A 15,936-nucleotide genomic window follows, 5' to 3' on the forward strand; every position below is an offset into this window, starting at 1 on the left:
TTCTATTCTACCCCATCTTACAGGTGAGACGCTCAAGCACAAAGAGGTTGATTAACTCAGCCCCTCACCACACAGTAATGTTTTTTCCTCCTTGGATTTTGTGTTGGAGTGATGCTCAGAAAGCTCTTCTCTACATCGTGCTTTCTGTTTTCTTCTAGCACATCACAGTCTTTATATTTTAATCTTTAAGCTATCTGGAATTAATGTGGGGGCACAGTTAGGCAAGACTCGTTTTATTTTATAGTGAATGATTGATTGGCAAGTGGTAATCAAAACAGTATGGAAAATGATCCATTCTCCTGTACTGATTTGAGATGTTACTGTCATACTAAATTGTTACATGTATGTATATATGTTTTATTTTTTATATTTAGTCAAGGAGTTTTTATATTTGAGACAAAGAGTTTTGTACCCTTTTATTTTCTCATTTTTTTCCACTCCACTTCCTGGACTTTGTGGTTTCAGATTTAGGTAATCATTACATTTTCTTATACCATAATAGGAGAAACCACCCCGTTTTGCAAATATGTTTAACAATTATTTGGATGCATATCTGTTTCTGTTGGTTTCAACACTTAGTCCTAGTCCTTTTGTGTCATGACTTCCTTATTCTTGTGCTCTTAAATTTTGAGCTAGTGCAAGTTCAGGATCAAACGGACAGTAGGTGGGTGGGGGAGGGGAAGGCTCCCCTCCCCTTCCTCGGCCTTCACTCTACTGGCAGCATTTCCAAGGTTGGATTTCCTCTGTCAAGCATCGCCTGCCCTCTAGTTAGCAACTATGTCCCCAAACATTTGGTGGAAATGTGAGGTGGTCTACACTCATCGTTGTTGGTATAAAGCGTTTTCCAATGAGCTTTCACGGGTGAGAAACTGTACTGGGGGCTGCTAAGCAGAGGCCACTTTAAATACTCCTTTTTCACTTTGCTCCATCAAAACAGAGAGATTTAATTTATTTATGAATATAGGCATGAAATCTTTCCTGATTTTGTCAAAATAAGCAGATTCTTAAAGGAGGAGCATATACTTACTCAAGGATAAAAAAGGGAAAATGTTAAATTTAGAATCTGAGCCTCTGAGGAATAATCTAGGAAGAGACTGATGCCCATAGACTGGGAAGGCAGCTTCTCACAGGGATGATAGCTCCTAACGAGTGTCTGGGCTGTTCTAGTCACTCCTGTTTGTGCTGGCACTGCTTGAAAACACGTGACCAACACACACATGACCTTGCCGTGATGTTTGCCTCTGCAGGGCCATGTCCCCTCAGGCAGCATGTCTGAGGTAGCGAAGGAAAGCAGGAATCAGCCCCAAAGGCTATAGTTAGTTTGGGAATGGCTTTCTTTTGTAGGAAACCACATTGCTAGTGCTTGGTGCTGTTCTGAACAAAATTTTCTGTGTTCCAAGTAATGGACTTACTTAGAGGGCTTGCTGGCCTGGAAGATGATCACCCAAAGGTATTTCTTTGTGTTTGTGCCTGCTCCAAAGGCCTGTTAGGTGACTGGGCAGCACCAATCACTACAGAATGAGCTTTTCCCTGCGAAGGGCGATGAGCCATCACCTGCACACCTTACATGGAGCCCATGTGGTGCACAGTGAAGGAGGCTTCCCTGAGGAGAAGCAGCCATGTGCAGACTTTTCGTGGTAGCTGCAGGCTGTACCTGAAAATACAACAAAGTCCGTGTTCATGCTTATCTCATGTCTGGCATTGTGCTTCTGGAGTGCTGGTATCCCTGCTGAAGAAATGGGATAAATTAGTGTCAGTGTGTGCTAGATATCAGGAGGGGGACAGAAACAGCCTCAAGTGTCCGCTGACCCCTACAGGGACCACCGGAGGTGAATTTCATTCTAATTCTCAACTAAGTTTGTTGTTAGCATAAAATATATTTATGTTTGGTTGTTGAGGAAATTAAGGCATAGAAAACTTAATTATACCTAAAAGCAAATCTTACCCAATTATTTTTTTCCCAGTTAACAAATACTGAGCACCAGTTATATGCTGAGCACTGGGGCACGGCTGTGAGACCTGTCATCAGGGGGCTTACCATGCAGTGTAGTGGGGCAGACACACAGGTGAGAATTCTTTCATTACACAGTGTGGTAAGTGCCAGGATTGGGGTAAATAGAGGGAATCCCAGGAGCACAAGGCAGGGGTGTCTCACTATGTAGAACGGGGATCGGGAGAGCTTCCTGAAAATGGGCTTAGAGAACACAGAGGAGCTATCCAGGCAAGCAAAGAACAGAGAAGGACATTCCAGGTAGAAGTCTCCACCTGGAGATGCAGTTGGGGAGGTGAGAGCAGCTGTGTATGATGGGTGACTGGGGAAGAGATACAGAAGCACATAGCTGTGTCGTGGCGAAGAACTTTGTGTGCAGAACTAACTTGGGTCTTCCCAGCATTAATGAGAGCTACAAATATATATTTTCATTTATTTCATATGGTTTCATTTATTTTCTTTCCTTTGTACGCTTTTGGTCAAAGGTGCTTAAACATTAATGAACCAAGTTGGAATAGAGACAAGTGGTATCTAGCCAAACATACAGTGAGCATAAACTTGGTGCAGAAAACTATTCTGGGTGATGTGGGTGTTAGAACAATAATCATAGTACTAGTTAAATTTTGTCACATGCTTCCTGCTATGTGAAACAGTTTAGAAACAATCTAAGTGGGGATCTAACTAATTTTTTCAATGACATACTATTTAGGAAACTGTGTGTGTGTGTGTGTGTACACATATTACTTATGTATTTATATGTATGCATATCATCATTGGTTCTCAAACTTTAGAGTACATCAGAATCAAGTGGAGGACTTGTTAAAAGAATGTACTGGGACCCACCTTTAGTGTTCTTGAGTCAGTGTATTTGAGGTGAAGCCCAAAAATTTGTGTTTCTAATAAGTCCCTAGGCAACGCTGAGGCTGTTGGTCCAGAAGCTGCTGATACAAATGCTGTTCTTTGCTGATATAAGTGAAAGCAAATTAAAGAAGTCCAGGTGTTTGAGAGGCAAAGAGTTAAGGCCTGATCAGAGGTAGATAAGGTGAATCACAAGGTGAATATTGTACCTGCTTTAAGGAGGAAAGAAAAGCCAGGTTGTCACATACGAATCAGGAGAGCATATTGGCTTGATGGGCTGCCATATAAAAAAGCAAGTAGAGAAAAATTTTTGCTTAAAGGGGCAAGAAGCCCATTATGTTGACTGGTATAGAGAATTCCCAGTTATTAAATAATGAAAACATTAACAGAGATAATTAGTTCGGGAAGGAAGTGTTCAAAAGGGTCTTTAACGAAGCCAAAATGTTTGTGTCTGAAATGATCAGCAAAGCGAGTCACTGTGGGTCCTCAGAAGCAATCCCATAGAGCCTAGTGAGACCTTCTCCAAGTCCTGATTCGGACCAAGACAACAAAGGCTGGGTACTCGTCTAGGTTTAAGGTGATGAAGGCTTATGCCCAGCTTTTGTGTGTGGAAATATTAGCAGAAAAAATAAAATTGGAAAATCACAAATAAACTGTGGAGAACTTATAAAAGTTAGACAAGACAGGTGGCTGCCTTCATCCCTTTCACATTTTCCAAATGCAGTCCTCTGTATATTCTCAATGCTTAATAAATTGCTCACTGAGCAAATAAATCACTTGCAGGTTAACTCCAGAAAACATTTTTCTACCTCTATTTTCTTATCTAAAAAATGGGGGTTTTACATAGCAAGGCTATCCCTGAATAAACAAAATAATTCATATAAAGTACTTTCATCATCCAAACGTCTGGATATAATTATTATTGCTAATCACAGAATGAGAAATCAGGTTCTCATGTGGATTTAAATTGGTTCAGAGAAAGGAAATCTGTGCTAATTCCTTTCATAGAAAGAAGTTAATGGGATGCCTCAGGAATTGGTGCCTGGCTTTTGAAATAATTAGTTGGAGAAAAGGAGATAGCTCATTGAAGTAGCTGATGACACAAAATTATGTAGGCTAGTAAGAACCACAGAGAATTCTATAAAATATTCCAGAAGGATCTAATCAAACAGTATGACCAGAAAAATAGGACAGCAGCTCCATTTTCACGAAGATAAATGACTTGCTTAGAAAGGAAATAGTTTCAGTTTCCTCAGCATGTTGATCAACTGAGATCTTAGAGGGAAAAGCAATGTGTCATGGTAGTTAATATGTACCCTGGAATACTAAATTGCCAATTCATCACTCATTCATTCATTAGTTCATTCATTTGTTTGTTCACTGGCTTATTTGTTCAGCACACACTTTACTGACCTTGTGTGTGTGAGACAGACAAGGCTGCTAAACATCATCGGGAGTAAGGAACAAAAGTTAGTCAAGACACAGTCCCCATCTTTAAATTCGATCACTGTCTAGTGAGAGAGACAGAAAGGTAAACAGATGTGGTGACAAAACCACCAAAGAAGTAAAATGTATTAGTTTTTATTGCCATGTAACAAATTACGCAAACTTAGTGGCTTACAACAACACACTTTATCTCTGTTTCCATGGGTCAGGAGTCAGGCACAGTTTAGCTGGTCCTCTGCTCAGAGTCTTAGGTTGTCATTCAGGTGTCAGCAGGTTGCATCCTCATCGGGGGCTCAACTGGGGAAGAACCCATTGCCAGCCTCATGTCGTGTGTCAGCAGCATTTATTCCCTTGGTATGACTGAGGGTCCCGGCTTCTTGCTTGCTGTTGCCTGGAGGTTACCTTCAGCTCCTAGAGATCCTGCAGTTCTGGAGGTCACCTGTAGTTCTCAAGCTCACCTGCTGTTCCTAGAGGCCACCTGCAACTCCTTGCCATGTGGGCTTGCTCAACATGGCCAATTCCTCAAATTAGCAAGGAGAGTCTCTTGCTCGAGGCTAAGGTGGAGGCTTACCTAACATAACCTAATCCCAATGAGATGCCATTGCCTTTGTCATATTCTGTTGGTTGGTTATAAGCCAGTCCCAGGTCCCAGCTGCACTCACAGTGTCGGGGTGACCCAAGGCATAAACACTAGGAGGTAGAAATTATGGGGGTGAAGTCACACCTTAGGGTCTGTCTGTAACATACTAGAGGCTTCTTAGCAAAGAACACATCTGAGATAAATTCAGGTTATCAGACACATTATCTTCCACTTCTGTTGGCCCTCTTGGTTACATCCTTGGAGCATTTCAAGTGACTCAGTGACTTTATTATTGGACCTGGTAACTGTCCTCATTAAGTTGCACTTTTTGTTATGCTATTCATTTTTATCAAAGTTCACATATCATAGCTATAAGAATAATACTATTGTGATTATTGGTCAAGAAAGGACACAATTTATGTATTTTTGTAGTTATTGGTCAAAAAAACTATTGGACAAAAAGGGACAACATCTACATAAATCTTTAATATTTTATTTTCATCTCAAATTCATAAATGTGAGCGTGTTAACCTTCTAAGACCAACGCCATTACAAGTCCCAGTTTAGCTTGCCTTTCAGCCAAGCAGTCACTTAAAGACATGTTTGAAGTAGTCAGAGTGAAGATTAGTACTAGAGTGTTCCACCTTCTGCTGTCCCCACCCCTGCCACTTAGACCCTCAGAATTTTTTTTTTAATTGGGGAATTGGGGGGGATGGGAACAGTGCTGGGGAATTGGGGGGAAGGGGAACAGACAAGTTGCTGTCGTTTTGTTCTTCAGTCTAGTTGTGGAGGACGCCGCTTCACTGGTCCAAGTTGGCACCATCATTGCACTCTTCCTGGGCGAGGCAGATCAGTCGCCAGCTTCTGGATGGCTGCTCACTGCGGCTGCTGGCCATTNGTGGTAGCCTCACCCTTCCTCGCCACTCCTTCCTTTACCCCCTCTTCCCCTCCTCCTCTTCTTTCCTTTTGGTTTTATTTTACAGTGTTTCACTTGGGTTGAAAAAGGATCAGGTGATACTGCATCTTTCAGCATTTCAAAGTCTCTGAGTTTTACCTGGTGAAAAGGAAAACAGGAGGATCCAGCTGTAATACCCACCTGTACTCTCTGCTGCTCAGTCAAGAGGTTTTGAGAGTCAAAGGTCATGGAGGTGGCTGGAGGTAGAACCGTCATGAGCACCTCAGGGAATCCATCCTGCTCACCAGGAGTTGCAGGGTGACAAAAGGAGCACGAGTAGATGTTGCAGGTTGTTCCAAACCTGGCTTTGCGACCACGCTGCTCACTGGTGCTGACAACCAGAATTCAAGGGGGAAATACGGTTCTGCGATTTGTAGACCAACTTAATAGCAAATGAATTCTTAGTTCAGAACATTTAAGATTTATGGGAAAACAAAGTTTTAAACTGTGGCTTTCCATCATGAACTACACCAGTGTTAAATACCTGAGCTTGTTTGTTTGGTTACGTGTCAGGTTGCCAAGGCTTTTCCAGTATTTAATAAAAGCAACACGAGCTAATCCATAGAATCATTTTACACATCTTTCCTATAATATTGCAGAAGTTAGTAATCTTACCGGAAATATAAACGAATTAAAAGGCCGTCACCTCATGCATTATTCAACATAGCAAATCCTACCACTGGTTAAATCAGTTCATCATTTACCTTCTCACAACACAATGTGTCAGGAATCAATTTAATAAACAACATACTTTTGCAATGATAGTGCAAAATGGGAATTCTGCACAGCTCACACTAGAATACCAGATCAAAAGCCGAGCATACGCACGTTGCTAGGTACTTCTGCAGGAAAAGCAATGCATGAAAAGAATGCAGAGTACCTATGATGCCGTATGCCACAGCTCTTGCTTACATAATATATTTAATTATCTGCCATGTTTATTCCCACTTGAAATTGTGTAACATGGCAGAGCTGAAATGGATTTTATGTGTTACCTATAGGGAAATATTCAGTTGTTTTGGTGTTTCTGCTTCTCAATTTATAACCTCATTGCTTTCCCTTATATTTTGAGTCTATAATTTTTCAAAAAACTGATCATTTTAAAAAGAGAAGACATAAAAAGATGTAAGTCACAATTAAAATAGCCCCTTTCAATAGGATAACTGGAAACGAAGGAAAGTTTAACCAGTGCCAGCTCCTGTTGTTGGAATAACATGCCAAGACTGAACGTCCTGAACACACATGGATCTGTAACAGGAAACCCGACTTTTTTATTTTTATTAGTTTCAAGTGCACAAAATAACATAATAGTTAGAGATTTACACCCCTCACAAAGTGATAACGCCCCCCCCGCAGTGTCACTGGCCCTCATATGTGGGATCCGAACCGGGGCCCTCTGGCATCCCAAGCCAGTTCTTAACCATCGCGCCACTTGGCCGGCCCAAGAACATTTTTTATGCAACTTGCCTCTATCATTTTTGTTGGAGCCTCCAACTTCTTCTTCATAGAAATATCTCTTTGTACACTTGTATTTCAGCTTATGGCAGATTTCAGTTACTACATCATTGCAATAGCAAGTATGATTCGCTTAAATAGTTTTAGAAGCAAGAATAACCAATTCACACACAAGTGCATTTAAATGACTCAGACACCTGGCCTGAGTTATGTCCCTAAGTGGCAGTTTGGATCCTCATAGCTAGAGAGGGTAGTGCTCTTACCCACTGTGCCTCCCACTGTCATGTGACATGTGGCTTCTGCATTTGTTGTAAACCTTTGTCATTGTCATTGGTTATTTATATCTCTCCATTTATTATATAAAGCTTCCTATAAACATTTATATCAAAAGGGATCAAACATACCTTTACACTCTCCAAAGAATACCAACCCCTTGGTAATAAAAGAAGCATCCTACCCTCTGAGACTCTCTCCTCTGCCTTGACTGAAGTGTGCAGCCACAACATGAGATGCGAATATTCTGGACATGTCAGAACTTCAGAAATTGAGGGATCAGTATATTATTTTTAATACTGCTGTCTATGAATGGCCTGCTGGTTCATTTAAATGTTTGAGGAGCAGTTACTATAATGTAAAACAGATTTACATGCCCATATCTTAATCTAAAGATTTTAGCTCTTGTCACAGATGTTTTAAAGCAAAAATGACCAACAGTTCATATTACAGATCATCATGCATCCAACATTAGCAGTTGTTGTCACTATTTTAGAGTCACACAGTGTTTGCCATTTCTGACTCCTTACTAATGTTTGGTAAACATGCCAGGAGAAAACTATTTACTTGGCAAGTGAGATAAGTTAATTATCCAACAAGAAAGGCTACTTACTACCTATGCAAACATGGCTAAAGGCCATTATGGTGTTTGGCTTGCAGTGTTCCCGTTTCTTGGTGAAGCAGACTGAGAGCACTGATTCCACAGACCTGAGTTCACTGGTCTGCTGTCTGTAACATGGGAGGCACAAAAATATCCATGTTGCAGTATTGTTTGAAGGATGAGAGATAATTTATGCAGTGTGCCTAGTATAAATATGCAATACATGTTGTTGAATGAATGAATGAATGAATGAACTGATGAATAATCATGGCATGTCACTTTTCAGTCAGGATGGAAAAATCAGTGAGAGATCAAACCAAGTACTCGCAGGTAACAACAGTGGTTGCCAGTTCTCTTGTGAGCTTCAGCAAGGTGGTTGTCACACCCATGGTATGTAAAAGAGATTCAGATCAAGTCTATATGTCATGGGGTCAGAGCTGAATCTATTACTCAGTTGATTCCAAACCACACTGATTAACTGTCAATGAAGTACATTTGGGAGGAAGTACTGTTCATCTAATAAGTCTATGATATAATTTAGGATGCATTCATGGTTGGCACCTTATAATAGCCACACATCAACTCCTGTCCTTGGAAAACTCCTGTAGGTGATAAAATGGAGGCTGCCAGCTAGCTGATTATGTATCTTTCAGAGCCACGACCTGAAATCAGGCACTGCCTGTGTTCCTGATCATAGAGTATGTGAAAGGTGACTTTATATGTTTAGTGCTAATATCCAGTAGGCCCCAATTAATAGTTTCCAGTGAATTTTCCTTAAAGACTAGTACTAAGTAATCACCATAATAAATATCTTCTGAGGCATTAGGACAGAGAGGAGTTTCCTAAAAGTATGGTCAAAATGCTTTCATTTTTCTTATCTGGGAGGCTTAATGTGTGAAGGGAAAGTACTCGATGCATTTAAATGATGTGGATCATTTGTGTGACCTTGGAAGAATGCCCTAAGCCTGTGGAGTTCAAGTGTACTTACACAAAATTTGAGTTGTACCAGATGATGTTCATAATGGCTTCCACTTAAATAGTCCAAAAGTCTTTGTAAGTTGGTTGATTTGGACAGATGGGTCTGGTGGTTCTTGACCCTTCTGTGCTCTGAATAGTGCTGTCCAAACTGACGCCAAGCGGTCTGCTGAGACAGCTCAGGACAATTGCCATGTCATCATCAATGACCTACGAACAGCTCAAAGACATCTCAGTAGATACACAACTCACATTACCAGTTCTGCGTGATGGCATTGAATGGATAAAATGTAACTATCTGCCCTCAGGTGCACCTTTGTAAACCATTTAGCCAGTTCTACTCTCACCCCATCCTCTGTGCCGGGCGCAGCCCCTCCTCCACCACCATCTCTCAGCCTTCCTACCTGAGCCCCTTCTCATACCCACAACGTTATAACGGCAAATACTTGAAAAGGGAACCAGAAGGCCCCCAGGCCAGCGTGCTCTCCCACTCCACACTTCCACCTCCTGGAGGGGTCGATAGCTGCTGGCACTTGACTTGCCCCATCACAGCACTGCCTCCAGCTCCACGACAAGCCCACTGTGCTGCTGGGCCCCGTGCCATGGGCCTCATCCCACTCTGCCCATCCCCTGGCTTTCCCTCAGCTCCTGCTCAGTGCATGTGGTAGCCTCACCCTTCCTCGCCACTCCTTCCTTTACCCCCTCTTCCCCTCCTCCTCTTCTTTCCTTTTGGTTTTATTTTACAGTGTTTCACTTGGGTTGAAAAAGGATCAGGTGATACTGCATCTTTCAGCATTTCAAAGTCTCTGAGTTTTACCTGGTGAAAAGGAAAACAGGAGGATCCAGCTGTAATACCCACCTGTACTCTCTGCTGCTCAGTCAAGAGGTTTTGAGAGTCAAAGGTCATGGAGGTGGCTGGAGGTAGAACCGTCATGAGCACCTCAGGGAATCCATCCTGCTCACCAGGAGTTGCAGGGTGACAAAAGGAGCACGAGTAGATGTTGCAGGTTGTTCCAAACCTGGCTTTGCGACCACGCTGCTCACTGGTGCTGACAACCAGAATTCAAGGGGGAAATACGGTTCTGCGATTTGTAGACCAACTTAATAGCAAATGAATTCTTAGTTCAGAACATTTAAGATTTATGGGAAAACAAAGTTTTAAACTGTGGCTTTCCATCATGAACTACACCAGTGTTAAATACCTGAGCTTGTTTGTTTGGTTACGTGTCAGGTTGCCAAGGCTTTTCCAGTATTTAATAAAAGCAACACGAGCTAATCCATAGAATCATTTTACACATCTTTCCTATAATATTGCAGAAGTTAGTAATCTTACCGGAAATATAAACGAATTAAAAGGCCGTCACCTCATGCATTATTCAACATAGCAAATCCTACCACTGGTTAAATCAGTTCATCATTTACCTTCTCACAACACAATGTGTCAGGAATCAATTTAATAAACAACATACTTTTGCAATGATAGTGCAAAATGGGAATTCTGCACAGCTCACACTAGAATACCAGATCAAAAGCCGAGCATACGCACGTTACTAGGTACTTCTGCAGGAAAAGCAATGCATGAAAAGAATGCAGAGTACCTATGATGCCGTATGCCACAGCTCTTGCTTACATAATATATTTAATTATCTGCCATGTTTATTCCCACTTGAAATTGTGTAACATGGCAGAGCTGAAATGGATTTTATGTGTTACCTATAGGGAAATATTCAGTTGTTTTGGTGTTTCTGCTTCTCAATTTATAACCTCATTGCTTTCCCTTATATTTTGAGTCTATAATTTTTCAAAAAACTGATCATTTTAAAAAGAGAAGACATAAAAAGATGTAAGTCACAATTAAAATAGCCCCTTTCAATAGGATAACTGGAAACGAAGGAAAGTTTAACCAGTGCCAGCTCCTGTTGTTGGAATAACATGCCAAGACTGAACGTCCTGAACACACATGGATCTGTAACAGGAAACCCGACTTTTTTATTTTTATTAGTTTCAAGTGCACAAAATAACATAATAGTTAGAGATTTACACCCCTCACAAAGTGATAACGCCCCCCCCCATCTACTACCCCTCTGACATTGTATGTAACTATTACAATACCATTGACTATATTCCCTATGCTGTACTTTACATTCTATGACCACACACACATACACACACATACACATACACACACAAGTCCTCACAATTAAGTTCGAGAACTTGCTACAATGACGTTGCTAACCTTTTTTGATATCAGAGAGATTATTCATTACTATTTGCAAGTTCTGAAAAGGCTGCATGAAAAAGTTAGATGACCTGAACTTTTCACCAACAATTCATGGCTCTTGCATCATGACAATGCATCAGCTCACACTGCAGTGTCTGTGAGGGAGATTTAGCCAGTAAACAAATAACTGTATTGGAACACCCTCCCTACTCACCTGATCTGGCCCCCAATGACTTTTTTCTTCACCTGAAGATAAAGGAAATATTGAAAGGAAGACATTTTCATGACATTCATGACATCAAGGGTAATACAATGACAGCTCTGATGGCCATTCCAGAAAAAGAGTTCCAAAATTGCTTTGAAGGGTGGACTAGGTGCTGGCATTGGTGCATAGCTTCCCAAGGGGAGTACTTCAAAGGTGACCGTAGTGATATTCAGCAGTTAGGTATGTAGCACTTTTTCTAGGAAGAGTTCACAAACTAAATTGTCTGTGTGTGTGTGTATTGTAGTTAACATTCAATATTATTCTACTTCAGTTTCAGGTGTACAGTGCAGCATCTACACAGTCTATGAAATGATTTCTCTTATAAGTCCAGTGCCTGTCTGGCACCCTACATAATCTTTACAACATTATTGATTATATTACCCATACTGTATTTCATATTCCCATGACTATATCCTGACTACTAATTTGTACTTTCTAATCCCTTTACCTTCTCCCCCATCCCCATCCCTCCGATCTAGAAACCATCAGTTTTTCCCCAATATCTCTGAGTCTATTTCTGTTTTGTTTGCTTGCTTATTTTGTTCTTTAGATTCTACATATAACTGAGATCATATGGTATCTGTCTTTCTCAGTCTGACTTATTTCATTTAACATAATATTCTCTAGGTCTATCCATGTTGTTGCAAAGGGTAAGATTTCATTCTTTAAAGTTACAATTTCATTCCTCTGAATTGTAAGGATGAAGTCTCATGGTTAGAAAGGTTGATAAAGATAAAGTATAATAGCATCACAAGGGTTTATAAGATTTTAAAGGTTTCCGTATATTTGATGAAACTGTACTTTCTCTGATAGCATGTGTTTTCAGCCTTGAAGACGTGTTAGTTTCCCAAGAGGGAAACTAAGACTTGAGTGAACTAAGGGGGTTTAAGAGGATCAGAATTTCATTAAAAGGGGCTGACAGCATTTAGTCTTTCCATATCTCTCTATAATTTGTAGTACCCTTAGCCAAATAGAAACACATAAAATAGTCCAGTGCATTGATCTTATCGCTGAAAACAAAGTACAGCTATTGTCTGTCCTCTTTCAGCAAAGCATTACACTTCACTGCCTCTCCACATTCCCTCTTGCAATGAGCAGAATGGAGTGAAAGTATAGGATAGGCTTATACAGTGGCAGGCCCGGGATGGACACACTCTAACCTTCCAATATCGAATCCTCAGATTATAAAATTGCAATACAGTTGTGGAAATTTTGTGATATAGATAGAAAAACCACCAGTAATTCTAGCACCCTAATTATGTGTGTGTTTGTGTACATATTTTTATATGTATACATATCTCTATGATTGTAATCATAGTGTAGTACAATTTGACGTCTTCTTTTTTTCCCCACTTAATGTTGTATCATAAGAAGGGTGATGTTAAAGATACTTACCAACTGATACAGCACAGACATTGAAACGAGAGGCGTGGGCAGTAGCTAATTAGAACGGACACTAGCCATAAACGGCCATTCACCCAGACTCATGCACACTAGCTAAATACTACAGAATAGTATTGCTACAGTCTTCACGACTAAAACGTTAATGACTGAATTAACCACTATAACCTGGCCCTCACCCTACTGTTAAAAATTTAGGGCGCTACCATTTTTTAGCATTATAAATTATTATGAAATGAAAAAATTATATTACTGTATTTGTAAGAATTAGATTATAAATGGTTATAAACTTGATTTTAAGTTCTAAAAACTGAAAGGTTGACAGTGGCTAAAAAGAATAAATCATAAATGAATCAACAGTTCCTGGGTGGCATATACATTCCAATACTGCTTCGCTATGTGATATTGAATGTACTGCTTGAATATATCAGTAGATCATAAAATAGCTATCTGTTAGCTTGGTGCAAATGTAATTGAGGTTTTTGCATTGTTGAAATTTGCGTTTGATATTGGAATACATTCTTAAATGTGGTTATGTTACACATCATTTTAATGCGCATTTCTCACTTTATGTTTTTTTGCTAATGACATTACTTGCTGTTCACTTTATATGTATTTTAGACTATGGAAAGGATGTTAGACAAAAAGCAAATACAAGCGATTTTCTTATTCGAGTTCAAAATGGGTCGTGAAGCAGCAGAGACAACTCGCAACATCAACAACGCATTTGTCCCAGGAACTGCTAATGAATGTACAGTGCAGTTGTGGTTCAAGAAGTTTTGCAAAGGAGATGAGAGCCTTGAAGATGAGGAGCGTAGTGGCCGGCCATCGGAAGTTGACAATGGCAAATTGAGAGCAATCATCGAAGCTGATCCTTTTACAACTACACAAGAAGTTGCCGAAGAACTCAACGTGGATCATTCTACAGTCATTCAGCATTTGAAGCAAATTGGAAAGGTGAAAAAGATCAATAAGTGGGTGCCTCATGAGCTGACTGAAAATAAAAAACATTGTCATTTTGAAGTGTTGTCTTCTCTTATTCTATGCAACAACAATGAACCATTTCTCAGTGGGATTGTACCGTGCAATGAAAACTGGATTTTATATGACAACCGGTGATAGCTCAGTGGTTGGACCAAGCAGAATCTCCAAAGCGCTTCCCAAAGCCAAGCTTGCACCAAAAAATGGTCATGGTCACTGTTAGGTGGTCTGCTGCCGGTCTGATCCACTATAGCTTTCTGAGTCCCAGAGAAACCATTACATCTGAGAAGTATGCTCAACAAATCCATAAGATGCACCGAAAACTGCAACGCCTGCTGCTGTCATTGGTCAACAGAAAGGGCCCAATTCTTCTCCGCAGCAACGCCAAACCGCATGTCACAAAACCAATGCTTCAGAAGTTGAATGAATTAGGCTACAAAGTTTTGCCTCATCCACCATATTCACCTGACCTCTTGCCAACTGACTTCCACTTCTTCAAGCATCTTGACAACTTTTTGCAGGGAAAACACTTCTACAAACAGCAGGATGCAGAAAATGCTTTCCAAGAGTTCGTCGAATCCCGCAGCATGGATTTTTATGCTACAGGAATAAACAAAGTTATTTCTCGTTGGCAAAAATGTGTTGATTGTAACGGTTCCTATTTTGATTAATAAAGATGTGTTTGAGCCTAGTTATAATTTAAAATTCATGGTCTAAAACCGCAATTACGTTTGCACCAACTTAATATGTTGGTTTTTCAACATGAAATTACACCCATCATTGATGAAAGGTTCTCAGACTGATGTACTAAAAGGCATGGAAGTTCTCATTACAAATAAAAAATGTCGAGAAAAATGTTGGATGATGCGGGGAGAGAGCACCAGGTTGGAACCAGGGTCTGAGTCCTGGTGTTTCTCTTTACTGGCTGTGTGATCTTCATTGAGACACCAGCCACTCTGAGCTTCTCTTTCTTCAAATGGAGGCAACATTTTTCCTGCCTGTATTATGGTTACCCTGAGGACCCAGACAGAGCATCTCAAACTCCACAGCACTTTGGAATGGAAAGAACTATTACTTAATGCAAAATGTCTGTATTGATATCTTTTAAAAATTATTCCAAACATAGAAAATGGGAGAATAACAAAACAAAAATCTATGTAATCAACACTCAAAATGGCTAAATGTAAATTTTTGCCAAATTTGTTTCAGCTCTTTTGAATTAAATGAAGCAGCCCAGACAAGAGGAAGCTCCTTGTGTCATCCTACTCCCACGCCCAGAGGCATCCTTCTGTTTGACGCCCAGGCATGTACTTCCTGTGCACACTGTAAACCTTTTACAATGGCACTAATGTGGGTCCATGAATAACAGAGTATTGTTTTAAGAGTCTTTAAATACTAGAGAAAGATAACAAAGCTCTCCGTATTTTGGAACTCATTCGCCGTTTGTGAGGATCATTCACGTGCATGCACACATCTCTGATTCATTCATTTTCATTGCTCCCTGAACTGTGCTGTGTGTATACCATCCCGCTGCCCATCACATTTGGGTTGGTTCCTAGCGTGGAGCTATTTATTATAGGCTACCCTGTGATGCACATGTCCCCTTGGGCATGGCTATGAACATTTCCCTAGATCCAGAAGTGAGATTGTTGGGTCATGGCCATATCTGCACATCTCCATCCCTGCTAGATACAGCAAAATGCCCTCAGAGTTGGAACAACTTGCACTAGTCCCTCCGTTTGTTTATATGAGTTCCTGTTTCTCCCCATACTCACCAGTACATGGTGTTTTTTACTTTTTCATTTTAATAATATCTTTAAGTGAAAAATGGGCCCACATAAACAGTAGAATTTGATTTGATATAGAGCATGGTCATAATATTTTTGTTTCAACATTGAACTATGTTATCCAACCTTAAATACCTGCCATGAAGAA

General features: G+C 40.4%; 1 protein-coding gene across 2 annotated transcripts in view; it reads left to right on the forward strand.

Annotated features, from left to right (window-relative positions):
* Positions 1-15,936, forward strand: part of LOC109376465 (microtubule-associated tumor suppressor candidate 2-like) — a 355,658-nt gene that overhangs the window by 317,142 nt on the left and 22,580 nt on the right. The window contains exon 6 of one of the 2 annotated variants that reach the window (XM_019632395.1): positions 15,211-15,424. The exons of the other annotated variant lie outside the window; for it this stretch is intronic. Coding sequence (XP_019487940.1) covers positions 15,211-15,224 — 14 coding nt within the window. The 3' untranslated portion in view covers positions 15,225-15,424. Of the gene's footprint in view, positions 1-15,210; positions 15,425-15,936 lie in introns of those variants that run through there. 2 annotated transcript variants of the gene reach the window in all.

This window comes from Hipposideros armiger, unplaced genomic scaffold (genome assembly GCF_001890085.2).
Source record: "Hipposideros armiger isolate ML-2016 unplaced genomic scaffold, ASM189008v1 scaffold_1134, whole genome shotgun sequence".
Classification (NCBI taxonomy): Eukaryota; Metazoa; Chordata; class Mammalia; order Chiroptera; family Hipposideridae; genus Hipposideros; species Hipposideros armiger.